The sequence below is a fragment of the Littorina saxatilis genome, linkage group LG9 (genome assembly GCF_037325665.1).
Source record: "Littorina saxatilis isolate snail1 linkage group LG9, US_GU_Lsax_2.0, whole genome shotgun sequence".
NCBI lineage: Eukaryota > Metazoa > Mollusca > Gastropoda > Littorinimorpha > Littorinidae > Littorina > Littorina saxatilis.
The window spans coordinates 33,923,131-33,948,576 of NC_090253.1; the positions used below are offsets into that span (position 1 = coordinate 33,923,131).

Sequence of the window (25,446 nt, forward strand, 5' to 3'; positions counted from 1 at the left end):
GAACTGTGTGTGCATTCAACTGTGTCCATACCAAATTTCAAACAAATAATCTAAATATTGGATTTTCTGTTAATTTTTTCGAAAAATAAAACAAATTTGGCAAGTAGCAACTATGCGTTTCTTTTTTTGAACAGTATAGTTTTAAATATCCTCTTTAACTCTTTACCTGTACTAGCTGTGGAGACAGTGATATTAACTGTATCTGCATCACTAGGTAATGTGCTTTCGTGTGATCCCCCTTCACCATCTGGCTGCCGCAGTCCGGTTTTAATTGAACCCACACGCCCTGATCTCAGATCTGGCGTCTCAAAGGAAGCTGGGCTTTCACCTGTGCGGAAAAAAAAAGAAAAGCAGATGCTAATATGACTCACCATTCATCATAAACATATCATAAAAACTTGAATCAACAAGAAGAGCAAACGCTCGATCGAGTCACTTTCGCAGTTCTGAATATTATATGAGGCATCAGATGGACAGGAAGAAATTGCTATTCACAACACAATGAGTCACGTTCACATAAAATTTGAGCCCGGTCACTTTTATAGTTTCCGAGAAAAGCCCAACCTCGGTGTCATCTTCGACGAAACTCTCTGCTTCAAACAACAAGTCTCCACTGTCTGTAGAAATGCCTACTATGAACTGAGAAAAATTAGCTCCATCCGCCACTGCCTTTCTTCCGATGCTACAAAAACCCTCATTTGCTCTCTCGTTCTTTCAAGGCTAGATTACGGAAACGCCCTTCTTTCTGGTTCATTTGACTATCTCATTGAAAAACTGCAGAAAGTACAGAACAACTCCGCTAGATTAATCACAAAGACCCCTAAAAGACACCACATCACACCTGTTTTGAGATCCCTTCACTGGCTGCCTGTAAGAAGTCGTATTCAATACAAAATTGCATGCATTTGTTTCTCTTTCTTTCATGGTACAGGACCTGCTTATCTCTCTGAGATGTTATCAAAATATTCAAACCTCTCCTCTCTTCGCTCTGCAACAGATACCAATGTACTTAGTAAACCAAAAAGAAACAGAAAATCAACTAACTATGGATTTGAGAGATCCTTCAAGTACCAGGGACCTCTTGTCTGGGAGAAAATCCCCCGGAGCATTAGGGATTCCCAGTCACCATCTGCCTTTAGAACAGCCCTCAAAACACACATGTTTAAGTTAGACCTCTGAAGGAGATCCCATGATCGGTGAGTCATCGGCGCTGCCACGTGTATTATCTACTAAAGTGTGGCGTTCATGAGGATGTGTATGTGCCTGTGTGTGTTGTACCAGAATAACGTATGCGTACATGGAATGACATTGCGGGTTACCTGAACATTGACAATGACGAAAGAAAGATTGTGTGTGTGTGTGCGCGCGCGCGCGTGTGTGTGTGTGTGTGTGTGTGTGCGTGTGTGTGCGTGCGTGTGTGGGTGTGTGTGACCATGTTTGAATTTATTCGGATTTAGTTCTCTTTCCTTGTTTGTATTATGATTGTGTAAGTGTAAAGCGCTCTGGGCTCGTCACCACGAGGTTTACGCGCTATATAAGTAATCGTTATTATTATTATTATTAACGTTAAGTTGTGTGTTGCCGAACAGAAAAGGCTAGTTATCTCCCTTGTTTTTCTGATAACGTTCGTAAAAGGCTACAGATGTAAATACTTTGATGTAAAGAATAATCCTACAAAGTTTCAATCACATCCGATGAACTTTGTCAAAGATATAAAATGTCTAATTTTTCCTTTGACGCTGACCTGTGACCTTGAAAAAGGTCAAAGGTCAACGAAACCATCGTTAAAGTGTAGAGGTCATTGGAGGTCACGACTAAACAAAATATGAGCCCGATCGCTTTGATAGTTTCCGAGAAAAGTCCAACGTTAAGGTGGTGTCTACGGACGGCCGGCCGGCCGGCCGGCCGGACAGACTAACACTGACCGATTACATAGAGTCACTTTTTCTCAAGTGACTCAAAAATAAAATATATTTGCTGTTCTAGCTTCATAAAATTATGTTCAAGAGAGTGTTGATTTTCTACTTGTTGACCTAAACAATAATTATGATCCTGATACGAAAAATATCATCCCTATTTGTATACATGTATTGTTGTCCCGCGCTTTGAACTTCTGATAAGGCGCTTTATAAATGCCCGTTATTATTATTATTATTATTATTTAGTTATCCAATCCTAGGCTATCCCACAGAGCGGAGAAATATACCTCAGTCGGTAGCAGTGCTAGCTTCAAAACCAGTTGTCACTATCGACATGGGTAACCCCACGTTTATTTCTTGGAGTCAACTTTGTGCAGACTCTCCTCGGTGTCCAAACACCCCTGTGTGCACTCGATAAAGAACCCTAAGTTCACAGCAAAGGTCTCAGGGCTTGGAAACATGTATACACACACGTACACGCATGAGAAAGAAAAAAAAATGAAAAAAAGAGTAGCGCCGTAATGTTCGCTTTCCCCAGAGAGAAAGTTGAGGCCGCACTCTCACGGCTACCGTTTTGTGTCAATTTGTTTGAAATTTTCGTAACATGATCTTGGACTAAGTGCGGACTACGAGATTGCATTTCAGCTTGGTACCTTAACATTTCGTTTGAGAAATGTTCACTCAAAGTTAGTTAAATGTGTCGATTTCTTAAAAGTCGATATTTGAATCATAAAGGTGACATAATTATCATTAGCTGATTCCAAAAATATACAGTATATGGTGTTTGTGACTGAAAATATGCTTAAAATGAAGAAAATATTTGAAAGGTGGGCTGAAACTCCCTCGTACACTCGTGTTTTTTGCACGAGTGGAATTTTACGTGTATGACCGTTTTTTACCCCGCCATTTAGGCAGCCATACGCCGTTTTCGGAGGAAGCATGCTGGGTATTTTTGTGTTTCTATAATCCACCGAACTCTGACATGGATTACAGGATCTTTTTCGTGTGCACTTGGTCTTGTGCTTGCGTGTACACACGGGGGTGTTCGGACACCGAGGAGAGTGCACACAAAGTTGACTGAGAAATAAATCTCTCGCCGAACGTGGGGACGAACTCACGCTGACAGCGGCCAACTGGATACAAATCCAGTGCGCTACCGACTGAGCTACATCCCCGCCCTCTCTGTGGGCTAATAAGTCATGTAATTCAAACACGCGCAGCGAGTGTTAACATATACGAGTGTGTGTGTGTGTGTGTAAAAGGAACACGAGTGTATTTTAGTGTGCAATCGCTTGACTGAATGGTTAATCACGCAGGGAATAGACTCAGTATTTCTATGGTCAAATGCCGGTTTCTGTATAAAAATGTAGACAAGGACCTTTATACACCTGGAGATCGTAAACACATAACCAGTGTCAATCTACTTGAGGTTGCAGTCTTTGATGCTTTTTAAGCCTCCCACCCAGATTTTACGTTGAAGGATTTGTGCATTTGCTTGCGCATGTTCTGTTTATGAAATGAAATATAGTTGATAATTGACCAAAAGATTGCAGTCTTTTTGTCGAAGTTGCAGACAAGTCAAAATCTGGAAGGGACACAACTCTAGTCTGTACAACAAGTCAAAATTTGGAAGGGACACAACTCTAGACTCTACAACAAGTATGAGAGTTACTTGCCTTGAGACCTTTGCGCCGATGGTCCAGTTTTGCAAGTTAGATTTCGATTAAGAAAACAGCTGAACTCATGGATTTTATATGAAATTTCGGTTGTTCAAGCCTGTAGTTTTTAGTTTAAATATGGTATGTATGTGTTGTCTGCTCCAGAGTTGTATATTTTTAACATTTGAGCATTCAGAAATTTTCAGTTGTAAAAAGTAGTACCCACAAAATGTACCTTCTCAACCCATGAGCTATTCAGGCCTGTTGTTGGGCAAGTTATTTTGGTTGTTTCGTAAGTTACTGAAAAATAACTAGCCCTACAAGTTTACAGAGAGAAAGAAGCAGATATACACCCCCGAATATATAAAACAAGAAGAGCAAACGCTCGATCGAGTCACTTTCGCAGTTCTGAATATTATATGAGGCATCAGATGGACAGGAAGAAATTGCTATTCACAACACAATGAGTCACGTTCACATAAAATTTGAGCCCGGTCACTTTTATAGTTTCCGAGAAAAGCCCAACGTTAAGTTGTGTGTTGCCGAACAGAAAAGGCTAGTTATCTCCCTTGTTTTTCTGATAACGTTCGTAAAAGGCTACAGATGTAAATACTTTGATGTAAAGAATAATCCTACAAAGTTTCAATCACATCCGATGAACTTTGTCAAAGATATAAAATGTCTAATTTTTCCTTTGACGCTGACCTGTGACCTTGAAAAAGGTCAAAGGTCAACGAAACCATCGTTAAAGTGTAGAGGTCATTGGAGGTCACGACTAAACAAAATATGAGCCCGATCGCTTTGATAGTTTCCGAGAAAAGTCCAACGTTAAGGTGGTGTCTACGGACGGCCGGCCGGACGGCCGGCCGGACGGCCGGCCGGACAGACTAACACTGACCGATTACATAGAGTCACTTTTTCTCAAGTGACTCAATAAAATAAAATAAAAATAGTACTCACATACTGTTGAAAGCCTTCCTGTTGTTGGACACTTTCCACCATACTTCATTTGTAACTCCCTCAGCTTCACCAGATCATTTTGCTCCAGTGCATCAAAATATGATTTCTGGACATTTAACTTTGGTAGGTCGGGGAAGAAGTCTCTCTCAATGATTTTTTCGATTTTCTGAAAATAAAAATGCAATTGACCATACATTCTGTGTACACCACACATGCACCACAAAAAGTGTTTATAATAACCCCTGGATAACGTACTTTCAGAAAAAAAATTCACTCGCCAAATTTGAATTCAAAATCAAACGGCTGTCAGTCGTGGTGGACTGGGCAGAGCTAAAGACACGAGAAAGATAATGTCCACGCACCGCTCATTCCTTTTCGGCAGCACACACCCGCCACATAACGTTTACCAGATGTTGCCTGACCCCAAAGTTCCGGTCACTCCGCGCTATTGCAGCCGCCATGGATGCTACATGACACCACTGGTTAATCTGCCTGAGAGTGAAACACTTTCAATAATCGTTCTGTAATTAATAAATCGTTTCAAAGATAGTCTGCACTTTACGAATGTTAGTTTGGTATTTGGTTTTTAAAAAGTGAAACATATTCAACCGAAAAAAAAGTTTTCTTCTTGGGCTGAAAAGGGAAGCTGAAGTTATTTGGTGGATGAATACGATCGTCAGTAAAGTACCAATGTCTTGAATTTATGGCAGACTTTTCCAGAGAAAATAATTGTATACGCGTTGCTTGATGTTTCCGGTAGAACACCGCGTATCACAGTCATGCACGTTGGAACCAGGCACTCATGACTCATGAAAGACACTTTCTTCTCTTTTTTACACACTAAAACACCATTATTCAGGCGACTCTGCAGCAAATGTCGTAATCCCTGTCTGTCACAGATATCATATTCATCCACATCCAGCAATAGTGAAGCTCTGCTATCTAATTAAACATTTATTAGTCACAAAGCTGTTCTCCTCCGGACAGTGACGACGCGAGACCATGACTTGACGACTAAATGCAAGTTTTCCCACCAAATTTCTCATCTTCCCGCAAATTTTGGTAACCTAAGACAAAACCAAACATGTGGGCTCGGGGAGCGAAATGCACGCTCACAGTGCGGTTATGTATCTGGATTTACTGGTCAACCTGAAGCCAACGGTCACATGCGTAATTAACAACCGCAAACTATATCTTTTGTTCAAAATAAGGGTGTCTAACAAGTCAGTTTCAACTTGTTAGATTCACAGGCTCTACATTTGGCTTATTATGGCAAAGACAATGGTCAATATATTTTCTTTAGAGAATGCAGTCGGTTTGTGTAACAAGGGTTCCACTGTTCCAAAAGCCGGCTAGACTGACCTACTCGTCTTGAAAACGGTACCGACCTTGATACCTTGGGAACTGTAAAACCAAGACACAGAGCTACATAGTGGCGCCAATGTCTTGGGTGAAACATTCAAACATGCATGTACAGAAAGCAGTGACACATTTAACTCTGTAGATGGTCCCTCAAGTTCTTGGCATCCGATTGTTGGTGCGAGTTTCCACTCAGGTTCTGCACCAAGAGCCTGAGAGGGTATTTCTACTCTCCAGTCTACAACACGAAGTCAGGTTGACCGGTTGCGTTAGTGCATGGCACTGCATAACTTTCACCATGTGCTCAGTTGTATTGCACAAGTGTACAAATGCGCGTGTGCGTGTATGTGTGTGTGTGTAATCTGCATTCAGATGATTTATTGCTAGTGTGAATAAATTATTGCAACTAATAATGCTTCCAAATAACCGTCAGAAAAAAAGGTGAATACCACACACACACACACAACGGGACTTTACAGAGGTTCACAAGAAAGGCACACACACCAAGGCGAGGTATGCAGTCTGCTGTTGGCTTGTTTAATCAAGCGGAATGCCTTGGCCACTGCATCCACCAGACTAGGTAACTTGAGACCTGTCGGTAACTGAAAATAGGCTCGCCTATACCCATGGGTATTTGGCCTGTTGGACCTCGGCCTTTAAGCTCTATTCCACGTCATTTTCCCAAAGTCACGCTCACTTGGAATTTTCCGACCACTGTCACCAAGCTTTATTTTGTACAATCACAAGTTCTTTAGCAATCATGTGAATAAGTGCGACATTAAAAAGCAGAAAATACATTTATTCCACGGAGTAAACAATTTGGAAGCATTTCAAGTCTCAGTTTTATGTGTCACATAAAACAGCATGTTTTCATTTTAACCCTTACACTGGTGCAGTTCTGTAACACGTTACATAGCCACTGGTGAATTAACAGAGAGAAAAATAAAGAAAATCAGTCATATAGGTTTTCGCATCCATGGGAGGTAATCGGAACCGACCAAACAGACTGAGCCAGTACTGAGTAGCGCGACATATGTCGTGACAATATACGTAAAGTAGCGCAACATATGTCGCGACAACCAGCCTAAGGGTTAAGCTTGCATCAATTCCACCGAACAGAAGCAATGCACATTCCCAGGTTTTCCGCTTTGTTTATCATTAATCCACACAGGGTCGTGACAGACATTTTCCAGAATGTGCACATGATTAAGCGACATGCATAACAAAAAAAGGTGATGCGTTACATGTTGTGACGCCAATTTTTAAGAGTACGCACGTAACGCCCGGCGAAGAGGCAGACCACTTTAGCTTTAATTTCTAATTTTTGAGCGACTCACAGATGCAAAGGTAGTCATTTTTAAATGTGTTGCTGTAATATTATTTGCTTTGTATTGAAATCAAAAAACAAATAGACTGCCATTCATTACATAGAAATTAGAATTGCTATCTCATCAGCAAATGTTGTGAAACTGATGCTTCTGAATGTAGTTTCCCGTGACCATGTGTTGTGCGCATCAGTGACAACAAATATAAAACTACATGTACCAACATGAATAATAACAATAATCATAATACTGATTGCAATGAACTGTAAGGCGGACATGCAGAGCATACAGTTTAAGAAATCTGAAATAACTAGTTATTTTTGTAACATTGACGGGGGATCGAGACGAGGGTGGTGGTGTGTGTGTGTGCAGTGTGTGTGTGTGTATAGCAATTCAGAGAAAACTGCTTGACCGATCTTCATGTAATTTCACATGAGAGTTTCTGGGTATGATATCCCCCGACTTGTTTTTCAATTTTTTCGATAAATGTCTTTGATGACATCATATCCGGCTTTTTGCGAAAGTTGAGGCAGCACTGTCACGCGCTCATTTTTCAATCAAATTGATTAAAATTTTGGTCAAGCAATCTTCGACAAAGTCCTGGCTATGGGATTGAATTTCAGCTTGGCATCATAAACATTAGTTCATTAGTTTGCTCATTAAAGTTGTCATTTAAATCGAATTTTCACTAACAGATTTAAAAATGATTGCATCGTATTCCTCAATTTCTCCTGAATTAAAAAATATTTACATATATATATATATATATATATATGTGACCCGCTCATACGAAAGGATAACAAAGTCGCTGAGGCCGAACAGAGATAACAGCAACAAACCTGAGCCATGGCTGAATTTTGAATTTTGCGATTTTTGCATTTCTGCACTCTACCAATTGTGTTATACCTATTCTGTAAATAGGAATTTTAGATTCGCTTTGCAAATATAATAAAAATGAGGTTTTTTTGCACTGCAGACGTGAAATAAGCACCCCTTTAACCCCCAAATTATTGTTCCTTTCTTCGTTTTTATATTTAGTCAAGTTTTGACTAAATATTTTAACGTAGAGGGGGGAATCGAGACGAGGGTCGTGGTGTATGTGTGTGTGTGTGTGTGTAGAGCGATTCAGACTAAACTACTGGACCAATCTTTATGAAATTTGACATGAGCGTTCCTGGGTATGAAATCCCCATACGTTTTTTTCATTTTTTTGATAAATGTCTTTGATGACGTCATATCCGGCTTTTCGTGAAAGTTGAGGCGGCACTGTCACGCTCTCATTTTTCAACCAAATTGGTTGAAATTTTGGTCAAGTAATCTTCGACGAAGGCCGGGGTTTGGTATTGCATTTCAGCTTGGTGGCTTAAAAACTAATGAGTGAGTTTGGTCATTAAAAATCTGAAAATTGTGAAGAAAATTTTTTTTTTATCAAACGATCCAAATTTACGTACATCTTATTCTTTATCATTTTCTGATTCCAAAAATATATAAATATGTTATATTTGGATTAAAAACAAGCTCTGAAAATTAAAAATATAAAAATTATTATCAAAATTAAATTGTCCAAATCAATTTAAAAACACCTTCATCTTATTCCTTGTCGGTTCCTGATTCCAAAAACATATAGATATGATATGTTTGGATTAAAAACACGCTCAGAAAGTTAAAACGAAGAGAGGTACAGAAAAGCGTGCTATCCTTCTCAGCGCAAGTACTACCCCGCTCTTCTTGTCAATTTCACTGCCTTTGCCGTGCGCGGTGGACTGACGATGCTACGAGTATACGGTCTTGCTGCGTTGCATTGCGTTCAGTTTCATTCTGTGAGTTAGACAGCTACTTGACTAAATGTTGTATTTTCGCCTTACGCGACTTGTTTTTACTTGAAACAAATTTCCTTTTCATTTTTTGCGATGCATATTGAAAATGTTTGTATTTATAATCATTCTTAGTCACCTTTATCTTTGGAAGTTAAAATATAAATCCTGTTGCTAGGGATTTATTGCAAATTTACTCCTGTTACCTTCACACCTGCTTTTTGCAAACTGGCCGCTTGAGTTTGAGCAAACTTTAAATCGCTATATCTCATCCATGCTAAACAGTAGACACTTGTAGTAAAGACTATCTGAAAGCTGGTTATCTTCACTTTCAAGGGATACCAATAAGTCCAAATGTCAAAAATGACACTTTGTTATCCTTTTGAGGGAGTGGGTCACATATATGTCATGTTTTCTCTAAAAATGTGCTCAGAATGACAGAAAATAGGTTAAGTAAGTACTGCGTTCGCAAGCTACGGGCGGAGATAAGCGTGGCTCGTCTCGGTCTTTGGTTAGTCCAGACTATCCAAATATAGTCTCGGCGATGACTGTTTTTGGTGTTAATCTTTTACTGTGATGCCGGCAGCTTGACTAAATGTTTTTATATCGCTTCACGCGACTTGATATACTCTTATAGTTATAATCAACTGCTCTGCGTTCCTATCGCAAAGTGGTGTCGAATGGCAAATTCGCTTCACGACCGGAAGTTAACGCCGGAGTAACAGGGGTCAGAATCTTGTACACACTCCGAGTGCGTATAGCCAGTGCGTTTAGTCAAACTCGGACTGACTCGATCAAATCAATGAATCGAGTGCTTGAGCTAAAAATAAAGAACAACAAAATTCACATGCAGCTATCGGGAGGACGTCAGCCAGGCGTTAGCCAAAATTAACTTCAGACTGAATGTTTCTCCGCCAATTTCAAGCAGTACAATTATCTTGAGGGAGTAAAGCATGCCAAGATCTTGCAACTGAAGCAGATTTGTGATGTAATTCGATTGAGTTTACGCCAAATTTGATTTGCACCGAGCGGTTACGTCCCTTGAATAAGAAAATAATCATTTTGTGTTAGGCAAAAGCTATACGCACTCCGAGTGTATACAGGATGGATGGGTCTGTATACACTCCGACAATAAAAAGCTGTGTTACAAATATGAAGAAAATGAAATGCCCCCTAACAAGTCGTTAGGAAGTAGCCAATGAATAATCAGTCTGACGTATGGATTTCCGCTCTCTTTTTCGGAGTGTCGATGGTTGGCAAATAATGTACATTCACATAGTATACAACCGTTTCTAGTCCGACAATAAACCGCCGTGAAGCATCAGTTTCGTGTGTGTGATTTTCCTCCGAAAACGGCACATGGCTGCCTAAATGGCGGGGTAAATAACGAATACACGTAAAATTCCACTCGTGCAAAAAACACGTGTACGTGGGAGTTTCAGCCCACGAACGCAGAAGAAGAAGTGTGTGTGATTGTTTTTGTCTGTGTTTGTTCTCTGCATATTCTGATACTGTGAATCGAAAGTGAAGCGTTCCTTCGCAAAATGGCGTCGAATGACGCTCCGAGTGTTGATGCGGTTCAGTGTCTGGTCTTTAAAGTACACCCCGAGAATGTAATCTACGTTACAGCAAAGGCCGTGCAGCATCAGACTGTTTTCGTTTCTTTGAACTCTCATAATCAACTGCTCTGCGTTCCAATTGCAAAGTGGCAAATTCTCTTAAAAGTTAACGCCGAAGTGTACGTCCGAGGGGCACATGTAGCCTGTGTGTCTGAAGTAGTGGGTATGTGTGCGTAAGGGTGTGTTGATATTGAACTTCAGTTGTTGCTTTGTAAATGTCTATGTATCAGTGTATTATGTCTTGCCACACACATGCCAAATTTCCTTGTATTGATGAGGACAATAAAATTTCTTGTATCTTGTATCTTGTATTGTATACAAGATTCTAAACAAAGCCGGCTGACGTCCTCCCTATAGCTACAAATAACACATTTTACCATTAACAAACCTCTGTATACGCCTCTTCGTCGAGGATTATCTTTGATTTCTTATTCTTTGTTTGGTCTCCACTTAGCTTTTGAGCTCCAACTGAATTTTCAGCTCGTTTTTGTAACTCTCTAGACATTTCGTCAACTACGTCTTTCGTCAACCGTACGCCTCGTATTCCAAACCGGAAGTCAATAAGTTTGGGGGATTAAGAGTAGCGTTTCCTTGTCAAAGAACAAGGGACATAACTTTCGATCACTAAGTTTGAAGAAAAGCAAATCGTCCCGGTAAATGCACGCAGCCAGGCAAAACTTCGTATTAGCAATTTTGCAGTTAAGAGAAAAATGAATTTTTCTTTAAATCTGTGTAAACGTTACATTAAAACTTGGCTGTGGCTAACGGTCCAAGTAACTTGTACGCATAGCGGTATCGATGGCAGCACAAGTATCAGTACAAGTAGCCAACAATCAATCAGCGCGCGAGTTTCAGACACATCCCAGGCCGAGGCTGGTGACGTCATGGTGTCACTTTCTGCACATTCATTGTTTTCTCATACGCGTATTCCAGTAATAGACCGGGAAATCCATGGTTAATTTTGAGAAATTGTGTACCCTTCATACATGTATCAGGTTTCAAATATTCATTAGAGTGAACTCGGCACTCAGAATATTATGTTAACAAATCCGTCGCTGTCAGAAACCCGAGTAGTGGACTAACGGATATCGTACAGTACACTCTTCAAAAAAAGTTAAGGATCGGTTGAAAAAACGGATCTAATTATGAAAAATTGCCAAAAAATTAAACATCGACACAATAATTAAAAGATTAATGTGTTTGAATTAACAAATGAACAATGAGTCTTGACCTAGAATTTTGTTTGGCAGGCAGAGTTATTTCCCTTTGTGGGACTGTAACGATAAGCTAATGGTCTATGGGAGACAACTCCTTATCGTTGTTCATTACCATGTTTGATTGTTGCCCTTGCGGAGCTCTTGTGGAATAGAGAAGAATAAATACACTTCTACTTCTGCCCAACATGGAACCGGTGTGGTCTCAATATCGTTGTACGAATCCATTGCTTGTTCACGCTCACATCCACATCCAGACATGACAGACATACAAAGGAACAAGACAGGGACTTCTCAAAAGCTTCTGCATTTTGGAAGAAAAAGGGTGTTTCTTATAGCCCCATGAAATTTGCGGAACGCATGCCAGGGCAAAAGTTTGTGATGCACGTGCTACAACAGGGTCCTGGTTATCAACATCGCTCACCAGCTTGTGTTTAAAGGTTGACACGCTGACACAATTATGCACAGTAGCAACATGCCCCCACGAAGAAAACTGAGCGATTTGGACTATGATAGAGGAAGGGCAATAGGATGGCTACAAGACGGTGTTGCTGCCAGGCAAGTGACCCAGAGGCTTGCAGTGGCTCCCTCTGTCATCATCAGACTAAAACAGAGATTCCACGCAACTGGAAGAGTGCAGGAGCGACAACGTTCTGGGCCCGTATGCATGAACTAGAAGTAAGAAACACTGGAAGTAGAGGCCTCTTTTCGAAGTGGGAACTCCCGAAGTCAACTTTCTAACTGTTCACAATGCATGAACTGACTTGAACGCCAAAGTAGTGACAGCGAGAGTATTAAGGTCAAGGTCGGGGAAATTGGGGGAATCCCTACTAATACGCATGCGCACGTTTTTATCAACATATCAAAACAGTGGAGGCGAATTCAGTATTAGAGCTCACAGTCCTGTGTTATAGCTGCCTTGTTTTGTTTAGCGTGTGCTGACAAAACACTAGCCCCTGCTCGTCAAGCGTTAAACGGTTTGTCTTTCGCCGCTAGCCTGCAGGCGAGTTGGCGTTGTTTATCTCTGGTGGCCACTGTTTATAATTCAGAATCTCGGAACCGAGTCTCAGTAAAAACTCTTGGAGAAGTCTGCAAAGCGAAGACCAGAGCTTTTTTGCTATGTATGTGGGGGTTTTGCAGACGACATTTTGAAGCATACGCGTTGCCATGACTGCATCAAAATGTTGTATTAAAAACTTCGATAAAGTATCTCAGTTGCACATTTTAGCAAGGTCAATCATTATGCTAATTTAAAATCGCTTCAAGCACTTATTGATTAAAACCAAAACTGTGAAATATAATCTGCTAACACTTTCTTTTATCTATCTAGAGAGTATTGCCAGGATGGTCACGTGCTTCCGTCTTAAATAAACGGGATTATGTATGCCACAGTATGGATGAACCGAGTTGCATTCACTGAAGTGGCCGTAACACAGGTTAAATAGCAATCTGTTTAACAGAGCTCTGTAAAGCACACAATCTCCCCCCCACCCCCTCCCCAGCCCCCCAAACAGATTAACAAAATAAAAGAAGATGATTTTAGAAACAGCAGCCGGAGAGAGGCCCGGGGGGGGGGGGGGATTAAAGATTGGAATTTAATTATAATTGGATAGATCCGCCGCACTGCCAAGAAAAGTGTACAGTGTTTCACCCACTTTCCCGAAAATATATGCATCTGTGTTAAAATTGTCAAAATGGAGTTCCAACTTATCATCAGTGATCAGACATAATTATGTAGATAGATGATCAATGTAGGCTATATTATATCTCTGTTATCATGCACTATACTGACTCAACAACACAAATACTTGCTGAATATAATATCTCTATTTGAAAGCATATCCAAAGGAACCTTTTGTCTCTGTTGATAAATATCGAAGTTCATTGCATTATCTTTACTCTAGACTTGTATTCAGTTTCTCTGTCAGAGCGGCAAAGTATCGTCTGCTACAGACACCGACCCAGCAGTAAGAAAGCATAGGCTCTAGCTGAATACATTTTATTTTTTTCTCGTCAAAAGTAGAAAATACATTCATTCGTAAAGAAGAACTAGGGTTTAGATGAAAAGGTTAGTCAGTGTAATATCATATATATACCAATAGATTAAGGAAGATTTTTCAAGAAAGTGCCGATTGTGTTTTTTGTGGTTAGGCCTATCTTTTATCGCGAGTTCCGACAGTAGCGGCTCGGTTACTGCGGACCAGCATAACTGAGTTCACACAGAACTATTCTCAGCTGCACTCAACATGGAAAAAAACCTGTGTTAATTGTTTCAAGACAACCACATTTTGTAACACTACTTTGAAACTTCTGCTTCTTGTCATCATTATAATCATTGCAAGGGCTCCAGGAACTGAGAAATGTTAAACACACTTAAAACCACGTAAATGTTACAGGAAGGCGCCTTTACCGCCTATGCATGGTGCCACAGATTTCAGCAGCTAGCGGCCGCCGTGACCTTGCAAGGCGGAGCATCGAAATTTGCGCGGAATATTCAAAAAGCTTAAACCACACTCACTTTTTTTTTCTTGAAAACAGCATAAATATTGTTTTAAGCGTAATAAGTTTAATCTGTATGTATGCTGGAGGTGTAAATGCACTAACATGCATATTTTGTTGCTTGTAAGATGTAGTGTTCATTTACAAAACTTTGACAAGTTTGGTCTTTCGGTTGGCGGTGTAAAGTGATTCTTATGTACCGGTTCGACATGTAGGAAACAGCAGTATTTAACTGATTTCTTCCGCATTGAATGTTTCTTTGTGCAATCAGTATAGAAGATTGCAGAGAGTGTATTCTGATGATTTAAAATGTGTGTATTATTATTAAGCAGCCCTGATAGTACTGACTATGTCTCTTTCTACTAAACTGACTCAGTGTGTGACTTCTTAACTGTGCACATTTTCAGCCAGAAATTCATTTCTCTTCCTTGTCTTGCTTGCAAATTTGTTCTTTCCTGGCCGAGCGATAACATAAACACTCCTGCCAAGGGTTGTGTTCTGCGATGTTTTAGAGCTCGGAAAGGCAGCAGAGGGCTTGTCATCAGCTTTCCCTAAATGGATTGCTTGAGGGCTAATAAGGAAGGGATACTGCTATATCAGTGGTGGTTGTTGACATCTTGTATATATACAGCTTGCTGAATCCTAATGCATGGGCCAAAGAAGGAAACTCGGCTCCACTGATTTGATATGCATGGCAGTCAACAAAAATGGCAGGCACGTGTGCCGCTCAAAAAGAAAGTAGACACGGAGGGGCGTTCTGCACCTTTTTCAGATGGTGAAATTGCTGTACTCTTCAGTGACAGAAGTGTTTTACGAAAGAACGGTTATTCTGTCCAAATTTCAGAACAGTCTAACTGTTAAACATAAAGACGCTGTCTGGTCCAAAATTGCCAAAGAAGTGTCGCTCTCTCTCTCTCTCTCTCTCTCTCTCTCTCTCTCTCTCTCTCTCTCTCTTACGACACACGCACACACAGACAAACGTACACTCATGCACATACTGACACTATGACACAAGTGACACTGACGGCACACATACACACACCACACACACACACGCGCGCGCTCGCGCGCACACACACACACACACACAGATGTCGTATCCATGACTTTGTACTAGATTAGTCTAATAAGACGATTTGATAGTTTAGCCTAAAAAGACGCTTGGATGACGTCAGGGATTGATGTAGTGCGGCACGACGGCAGTAGCACGGAATAAACAGCAGACATGAAACTGAACGGTCTTGTCTTTGATATACGTATGTGAATCTGTGGACGACCAACAACACGTATATTACAATGGCGACGAGGATGGGATCATGGCGTACAGGCTCCAAATGCCTTTGAGGCGACAGGAGATGCTCAACAAGTGTCACTGAAATGGACCACGTGGATCGAAGAATTCGAAGCCTACGCCGACTCCATTGGACTGTTTGACATGACAGAAGATTCCACAAAACAACAGCGCCGTGCATTACTACTATACACGGCAGGCAGGGAGGTAAGAACAATTTTCAAACAACTTCCCGATGCCGGTACTGCTAAAGAATACGAAAAAGCAGTTGATGCTCTCAACAAGCACTTCAAAACGAAAACCAATCCGATCTTCCTACGTCACAAATTCCGGCAAATACACCAGGGAAAGGACGAGTCGATAAGCAAATACGTGATTAGACTCAGGGAGGCTACTGTAGGGTGTGAGTTTGCCGACAATGACATTCAGATCAGAGACCAAGTTATTGAACACTGCACGTCTGATAAACTCAGGAGAAAGTTGTTGGAGAAAGGAGAAACCTTGACAATCGCCCAAATTCTCACTGAGGCTGCTTTGCAAGAGACGGTATCACAGCAGATTGCACAAATGAAGCAAGAAGCGTCACAGGTGCATGCTGTGCAAGATCGTGGAAATACACACAAAGCTCAACAGAAAGGTGAATGTTACCGGTGTGGATCACATGACCACTATGGCAAAAGTCCCCAGTGCCCAGCAAGAGGGAAAACTTGTCACAACTGTAACGGTGCTGACCACTACGCCACAAAATGTAGATCCAGAAAGAAAGAGGGTGGCGATGGAAAGAGAGACAGCAGACCTCACAACAAGCGAAAGACAAAATTCCGCAACAAGCCAAGAGTGCGACAGTTAGAGGCGGAAACTGACACCAGTGAAAGTGACGCAGACGGTGATGAACATAATTACGTGTTCATGACGTCAAGTAGGCAGAAGAACAATCTGATAAGCGTGACAATTGGCGGTGTACAAACGGACGTCATTATCGACTCTGGTAGTGATACCAACATCATTGACGAGAAACTGTGGACGAAGATGAAGGAGAAGAAGATCAAGTGTACCACAAGAAAGTGTGAGAAAAAACTGTTCACGTACACATCGAAATCACCTCTCCATACTATCGGCAGTTTCACAGCTGAGATACAGGCAGGTGCAAACCAGACTACAGCAGAATTCATCGTCATCAGAGAGAAAGGTGAAGCGTTGCTAAGTAGGGACACAGCAACAACTCTGAAAGTTCTGAAAATCGGACTGGACGTACAAAGTGTGTCAGCTGTAACCAGTGAGAGGGATGAATTCAAAGAAGAAATCGTCAAGGAATTCGGACCACTCTTCAAAGGGTTTGGAAAGCTGAAAGACCGCCAAGTAAAGTTGGAAGTAGACCCGAACGTTAAACCCGTCGCTCAGCCAGTGCGACGAACACCGTTTGGTCTCAGAGAGAAGGTAGAAGCCAAAATTCGTGAATTGGTCGACAAGGACATCATCGAGGCTGTCGAGAAACCCACACCATGGGTGAGCCCGATTGTGATTGTGCCTAAACCGAACAATGACATTCGCCTGACGGTAGATATGCGTCGCGTGAATGAAGCTGTCATGCGCGAGCGTCATCCAATCCCCACCGTCGATGAGCTTCTACAGGACATGGCTGAGAGCAGAGTGTTTTCAAAGTTGGACTTAAAATTGGGGTACCACCAGTGTGAGTTACACCCTGATTCCAGAGACATTACCACGTTTGTGACGCACTGCGGTCTGTACCGGTACAAACGCTTGGTGATGGGTATCAACGCTGCCTCTGAAATCTACCAACACGAAATTCAGCGGGTGGTACAAGGCATTCCGGGTGTCGCGAACCTCTCGGACGACATCATCATACACGCGCCCGACGCGAAACAACACGACGAGAGACTTCGTCAAGCGCTACAACGGCTACAAGATGCAGGTCTGACGCTGAACGTTGATAAGTGCAAACTGAGAAAATCTGAGATAGATTTCATGGGACATCAACTGACGTCAAAGGGCATCAACCCTGCCATCGCCAAGGTCGAGGCGGTGAGAAACGCACGAGAACCGGAAACCGTCAGCGAAGTCAGAAGCTTCTTAGGTCTCGTAAACTTCTGTGCACGTTTCATTCCCAACTTCGCGACTCTGACCGAGCCACTGCGGAAGTTGACGCGGAAGAACCAGCCATTTGTGTTTGGCCCAGAACAGCAAGCAGCCTTCGAATCGTTGAAGGACGCTCTGGCCAGTGCACACACTCTCGGGTACTACGACCCAAAGGCGAAGACACAGGTCATCACCGACGCATCGCCATTCGGGGTTGCTGGCATTCTGGTGCAGAAGCAGACCGGTGGTCCCCGAGTCATCAGCTACGCCAGTCGATGTCTGACCGACGTCGAGAGGAGATACTCCCAGACAGAGAAGGAGGCGCTTGCCATCGTCTGGGCATGTGAGAAGTTTCACCCTTACATCTACGGGCTGTCCTTCGACCTCCTCACAGATCATAAACCTCTGCAGATCATCTACGGACCCCGCTCGAAGCCAAGCGCTCGCATTGAACGGTGGGTCCTCCGTCTGCAGGCCTACACATACAATGTCATCTACATCCCGGGGAAGGAGAACGTCGCGGACTCCCTCTCCAGGCTCCTGCAGTCTTCCACAACGTCGCCCTCCGTCCTCGCCGAGGAAGCGGAGGCCCACGTTCACTTCATCGCCTCAAGCGCCACACCGAACGCTGTGACAGCCGAGGAGATCGACCAGGCAGCGAGTGAAGACGACGAACTGCAGGCGGTGAGACAGTGTTTAGAGACTGGACGCTGGGAAAACTGTGACAAGCTGTATGTCGCAGTGAGTCCTGAGCTGTGCACTGCAGGGAACCTTGTGCTGAGGGGATCCCGCATCATCGTCCCAAAGAAGTTGAGGCCGAGAATCCTAGCCTTAGCTCATGAGGGTCATTTGGGTATCGTTGGGACCAAACAGAATCTACGTACGAAGGTGTGGTGGCCCGGAATGGAGAAAGCAGCCGAGAAATACTGCAAATCATGTCACGGATGTCAACTGGTCAGCCGACCCAATCCACCAGAGCCGGTGAGAAGCAGCAAGTTACCGTCGGGGCCTTGGGAGGACATCGCGATTGATTTCTTAGGACCACTACCTTCGGGGCACTCTGTATTGGTCGTGATCGATTACTACAGTCGATACTACGAAGTGGCGATCATGAAGTCCACGACATCGGAAAAGACCGTGGACGCGCTGAAAACCATCTTCGCAAGACATGGCTTACCCCTCACCATCCACTCTGACAATGGCCCACAATTCATATCAGAGACGTTTGCAGAGTATATGAGAGACATTGGTGCTGAGCACATCAGAGTAACACCAAGATGGCCGCAGGCAAACGGAGAAGTCGAACGCCAAAATCAGTCGCTGGTGAAGAGGATGAAGATTGCTCAAGCAGAGAAGAAACACTGGCAAGATGAAGTCCTGAAGTACATTGCTGCGTATCGAGCAACTCCACATCCGTCAACGGGACGCAGCCCAGCGGAGCTTCTCTTCAATCGTCAAATACGCACAAAGCTGCCGCAGCTGAAACTCTTCACTGACTGCGACCAGGATGTTCGGGATCGAGACGCCGAAAAGAAAGGGCTCTCAAAGATGTATGCAGATGACAAGAGGAACGCCAAAGCAAGCGACGTCAATCTGGGCGACACTGTGTTGTTGCGCCAGGAGGCTACAGGGAAATTTGACACACCGTTCCATCCAGAGCCATGTGAGGTCATCGAGAAAGCAGGGAGCAAGGTCACCGTTCAAACCCCAAGCGGCGCTGTGTACAGCCGCAATTCTTCGTTCGTAAAGAAATACCAGGAACGCGATGATGACAAAACTCTGGATGAAGAAGAAAAACCTTCCGACAAAACTCTGGGTGAAGAAGAAAAATCTTCGGACAAAACTCTGGGCGAAGAAGAAAAACCTCCGGACAAAATTCCAGCAAGGCCCACCAGGATCAGGGCTGCGCCCAAGAAGCTAGAAGATTATGTGGTGAAGATAAAGTGAAGTAATGTTCACTCGTGAAAGCTTGGTGCCCGTGTCTGGCAAGTTTTCAAGTAATGTTCACTCGTGAAAGCTTGGTGCCCGTGTCTGGCAAGTTTTCAAAGTCACAAGTGTGCCATACCCAGTGCTTAAGGGTATCGCAGTCGTCTCCAAGAGTTATTATTTTGTTCTCAATTCGTGATGTGTTTAAATTTTAGTTTGTGCATTCAAGATCCAGTCATTCGTTTGCTATGTTCAGAGTGTGGTTCTTGTATCCTAGAAGGAAAGGTCTTGTTTCTCTTACGTTTCTCTATTCTAACGTTCAACAGTGTTATAAACTTATAGAAGAAACATTTCAAAGACTCACAATCTTGGCAAGGTACATGTATGCTACCACTGTGTTTCATGAATGAATATTTTGAAAAGACAAGATACAAATTACAATCATTGTTTTCAACCTCTATAAGGACAACCAAAACAACAACAAACAGTCATAATTTAGCACGTGTTTTAGTTCACGGCAGATAGTCTAAACAAGATTTAGAATTATTTAGAATCATGTATGTTGAGATTATTTCCTTTATCTTTGTTCATTGAATGTTGTGGTTGTGCATGCTGAAGTTCACATGTCTTAAGGTTTTAGGCATGCTTCATGTTCAATGCATATGGTACGTCGCTGTCAGTTTAAAGAGAAAAATGTTCAAGGAAAAAAGAAGAGAAAAGTGTACATGGGTTAATTTTAAAGTAAAAGTAAATTTATAGGGTTACCATGGCATATTATTTTAACCTGAAATTAAAAGTCAGAAATAAATGTAATATAATTTTAATAAGCAGAAGGGAGCTTATTTTCCAGAAAGGGAGGGATGTCGTATCCATGACTTTGTACTAGATTAGTCTAATAAGACGATTTGATAGTTTAGCCTAAAAAGACGCTTGGATGACGTCAGGGATTGATGTAGTGCGGCACGACGGCAGTAGCACGGAATAAACAGCAGACATGAAACTGAACGGTCTTGTCTTTGATATACGTATGTGAATCTGTGGACGACCAACAACACGTATATTACAAGACAGACACACACACATACACACACACACACAGTCACAAACAAATAACCACACACTCACTCTCTCTCACTTTCTCTCATTCTCTCTCAATCTACACTCATACACACACTGAAACTATGACTGATGACACAAGTGACACGTCACACACACACACACACACACACACACACATACTCACCGTAGTGACACATATATACACACGCGCGTACAGTTGAAAGTCAAGACATGATATGATTTTTTCAAAGCATAGGAAGGTTTCTTTTGCAAATGAATAAAATTAACACAGAGGCAAAACCCGGTTTTTGCAGCCGGAATGCAATTGCGGAGGCTTAAAAAGGAAAAGATTAATAAAAAATATATAGCTCCCGGCGGAACTTGAACCCGAAGCAAATGAATGAGAGTCCGGAACCGTTACCACTGCACTATGTTACTCGTGTAGAATAGAGGCATGATGAAAAAAGGCATTCTGAGTTATAGACTAGAATCTGAGATCTGTAGCTTGCAAAAAAAATGACACGCTAAACGTTGCTTGTTAGAAGCAAACATCCAGTTTGTATGTGTAGTTTAGATGTATGACAATACGACCAGGATGGATGCCCATCCTGAATATCGTTTTTATGGCCGCCATGACAGTTTTCAAAATGGCTGCCGCCGCTATCAAATTTTGGAATATCTCTGGCTCTAATACGAATAATTCAATAAAGTTTGCATTTATTTCTACATTTTCTGGCACGAGGAATGCACTTAAGATATTTTAGAAATGATTCACTAAGGTTTTAAGCTGTTTTCTTAATTATCCACGACACATTGGGAAAAATTAAGACATTCGGACACCCAGACAGTTCGGTTTCTGTACAAATGGTCTGCAGACAATGACAAAATAGTTTCAACATTCTTCAATCCTAGTAAAAAACAAACAAATATGCAGTACAGATACAGAAACATTAGACAGCAAAGTTCAACAATGGCACCCTTGGCATATTGCAGAGCAAATCAGTCTGATGAGTTTAAACCCTCCCTCTTGTGGAATTGACACACATAATGCATATCGAGTGTACGACTATTTGTTCAATCATCCTGCTCCTTGGATTTCTGCAGTACTCTGTGCAGTGGCATGCTCGCGTGCATGCTAGAGCCAGGTGGGTGCACTTGCAACAACGCGGGGCACAGCAGGTAGGACCAGCACCACATCCACAAGATGCAAGTTCCAAACACATTGACTCTGAGACTTGAGTTGTCAGAAGCTTAGGTTCAAGGCGAGTGTTCTTCTGTCCCAACAGCATGCCATCCACTGTCAACGACCGAAGGTAGCTGAGGATTTGTTTCCAGGGCTCTCCTCCAGATCAGCGTTTGGTAATGAGAGCGTCTGATGTGAAGAGAAAGAGCAGCATGTGTTGGCGGGAGATTCTCAATGCTTTTCTTTGCATTGTGAAAGAGAGAGCAGCGCACTTGTTGGCTGGCTGGCTGTGTTTGGATCATACAGCTTGCATATGAAAGCTTCAGCGTTGTCCTGTACCCGCTGGTCAGGGAAGTCCTCCCGACCAAGGTTCTCGAGAAGCTGAGGATGCTTAACAAATGTACTCCATGCAGACTGTTTGCCTATGCCAGCAAATTGACTGGTGCTGTCTGATCCTGTTATTGCATGGAATGCCAGTACAGACGATTGCACTGCCTCTGGTAGATTAATGTCGTGCACAGGGATATACCGTTTCTTCCTGGATATCCCAGTCTGCATCCACAGAAGGAGACTCAGCTCGGTCCGATGTACAGTGAGGAGAACCAGGACATCTGTGACAGAACTGATGATGATTGTCTGACCATATCCCTGCTGAGAGGCATCTTTTGCATGGAGCAGTATTCGAGTGTCAGCTTCCTCATGATCTGCCGATGACAGTTGTGTCATGTTTCTTCCGGATGAAGACTAGACTTTGGCTGCATCTGCAAACCAACCTCCAAGTACAAGTTCTCGTCCCTCCTCCTATGGCAACTGCTCGGCAAGGTGGGGACAGAGAAAATGTGCCAGGCTTGCTTCGTTTTCATTATTTTGATGACAAGACCACCGGCTACTTTGCCTGCTTTGTTCACATGCTCAACAGCCTGGTCATCCGGGATCTGGTTGAACTTTTGCCTTGACTCCTTCGTCACAAAATCCTCAGCAAAGAAGGCTTGGTGCACATCTGGCGCTGTCTCAGAGAGCATTATCATATCTTCCAGAAACACTGCTCCCCATCGTGTGTAGTTGACATGGTCAAAGGCCCAAAACCAAGGCAGCATCTCTGAGATGGATGAGAGAAACAGATTCCAATCTCTATCACGCAGGGAGCACGTGAAACGCAAGAGAATGGACACCAGCTTCATTTACGTCCGCCAGCACTGGAATGTTGCATTCTCTTCGCAGATGCTGTCAAACTCATCCAACAAAGCTGCCATCTGTCTTGCCTCTGCCAGAAGAAAAGGAAGAGACGTGCTGATCTCTAGATCATCTTTGTCAGCAAATCCTTGAGCTACATTTCTAGCAGCACCTTTCAAGGTGTCGCTGATGACTTTCTCATGTTCTGCTGCCTAGTCTTAGAAGTGAGAGAAAAGAATGGTCCAGAGTGCTTCCAGGGTTAGCTTATGTGCACGTATCACTCGATTCCAGGTTTTCCCTTTCATGACATTGCCATGCAGCTGTGTTTCGCCAAGGACGCCACACTCAATCCAGATGTCAGGGAAACCAGAAGAAGCCATATATTCACCTATCACCTTGGAAAAGTTCTTTTGAATGTGGAATCCTCCCAACATGAAGATGAAATCTTTGCAACTGTCTTTCTTGTCCCATTGCAACATTTTTGCTTTGCAGTATAACTGCTCATCAAACGTAATTATCGTGAATGTTTCGCCCAGTTTTTTGGTCATTGCCTCGCATCGCTTTATGACAGTCCAGAGAGTGTCACAATAATGGGCTGGAGCGTTCAGAATAGTCATGGGCCCTACTTATCTACGAGGAGTGTCGGTGGTGGACATTTTTTGATTGAAGCCACTCCATCTTGGAACTACCTGGAGATCAGGCCGATGCTATCGTGCAAAAGCAAAAGAAGATGCCAGGTCCAAAGTGAGGGACTCCATCATCTTTTTAGCATCTGGCTCACACCAGTTTTCCTGCACCTCTTTTTGAAAACAACGGTTCTGGTGTCTGATTTGTCATGTTTGTGTTTTCCAGATCAGAAAGTTCAGGAGATGTTTGGACAACTTTTGAAGACGATACCTTGACCTGAATATCTTTTACTGGCTCTTGGCGGGTTTTTCTCTTATACTGGGTTGCGTGAAAGGTTCCCATTCCACTGAGCTTTTGTTCAATGATGTCGATGTTGTCTGCTGAGAAACGGACATATCCTTGTTGTGTTCCCTCAGAAAAGTGTATTGGTATCATGACATTGCCATGTTCATGATACTGGCTGATGACATCATTAGCTATGGCTGTGTCGGCACGAAGTACGGTCTCATATGACACTGAATGACCAGCAGCATTGAGAAGTGTCACAAGCTCTTTGGACCGCGTTGCTTGATGAACACTTAGCCCCAGACCAAGATGCTTGGGTGTCATTTTTTGGCCTCCTGATGCCAGAAACACAATGTCTTGACAGACACTAAGAACTTTGGTCCTGATCTCTGTTTCCTTGTCATGACTGACCTCTTCATCAGGGATACCATCTGCACACAAGAGTTTAATGAAAAGAAACAAGGTTTCTGGCACCACTTTTTCAGCATGTTCTATGTCTAGGTTGCCAACTGTGTCATGTCCTTTGGTATGTTTCATGCCATTGTGGATCTTCCGAGCAACTCGGAACAACCAGCTCAGAATGTCATCTTCGTGGTGAATTGTGGTATGCTCATTTTCAGTCTGGAGCATATCTTCCTCTTCACTGCAGCTCCCTTCTTCAATAATGTTTTGAAGCATGTTTTTCCCTGCAACATCACCAAAACCTGGTGGCACAATCAGAAGTGGCTTTATGGGGTCCAGTGGCTGCACAAATGACACCGTATCACCGAGAACTTTCAGTATCTTCTCTTTGAATCGGTTGCTTCTGTAAGGAGCAGGCTGGACATCAAAATCTCTAGAGAGCATCATGCTATAGTGGTCCCAGACAGTTTTCAGGGACAAAATATGTCCTTTTGCCATCTCGTTCTGAAGGTGTCATTGTGTTCTCAAAACAGATAGAATCAGGGTTCTTCTCCTCACTTTGACTGCCTTTGTGTTCATGCTTTCGGCAAAAGAGTACATAACATAAAGTGATACTCTCCTTCAGCTGCCATCATATCAGAGACCCCAGCTAATCTGCACCTCATGACTGGATCGAACAGAGACAGTTGAATCATTTTGGTAGACGTGTGCTCAAACGCGACTTGGTTCAGTTTGCTTCCAGGGACATTGGACTGGCAAAAGATGCATTTTGACCAGTCCGTAGTAGTGACTGAAGATCGGAGCAGTGTCTTTGTTGGCTGGGTAGTGGAAGTTGAACTTGAAAGCATTTGTGTCAGAGACAGGTTCTGGCTTAAAACGCTGTTTAAGCCATTCAATTTTGCCCTTCTGTACTGTGTAAAGCTGCTGTAGCAAGCTTTATGCCAACGTATTTCATGGGCATGGTATAAAAGGTTAAAAGATGTAAGGGTATCAATCACTTCAATGAAGGTGATGGATGCCTTGAGTGATGTTATTT

At 42.7% G+C, this 25,446-nt stretch overlaps 1 protein-coding gene across 2 annotated transcripts in view; it reads right to left on the bottom strand.

Annotated features, from left to right (window-relative positions):
• LOC138977055 (splicing factor ESS-2 homolog) overlaps positions 1 to 11,202 on the bottom strand; it is a 123,190-nt gene extending 111,988 nt beyond the window's left edge. The window contains exons 1-3 of one of the 2 annotated variants that reach the window (XM_070349967.1): positions 11,043 to 11,202; positions 4,538 to 4,703; positions 167 to 328 (exon numbers count right to left, since the gene is read on the bottom strand). In XM_070349967.1, the coding sequence (XP_070206068.1) occupies positions 167 to 328; positions 4,538 to 4,703; positions 11,043 to 11,159 (445 nt within the window). In that variant the 5' untranslated portion in view covers positions 11,160 to 11,202. Of the gene's footprint in view, positions 1 to 166; positions 329 to 4,537; positions 4,704 to 11,031 lie in introns of both variants that reach the window. The other variant, XM_070349968.1, reaches the window with a different exon arrangement.
• Positions 11,203 to 25,446: the final 14,244 nt, after the last annotated feature.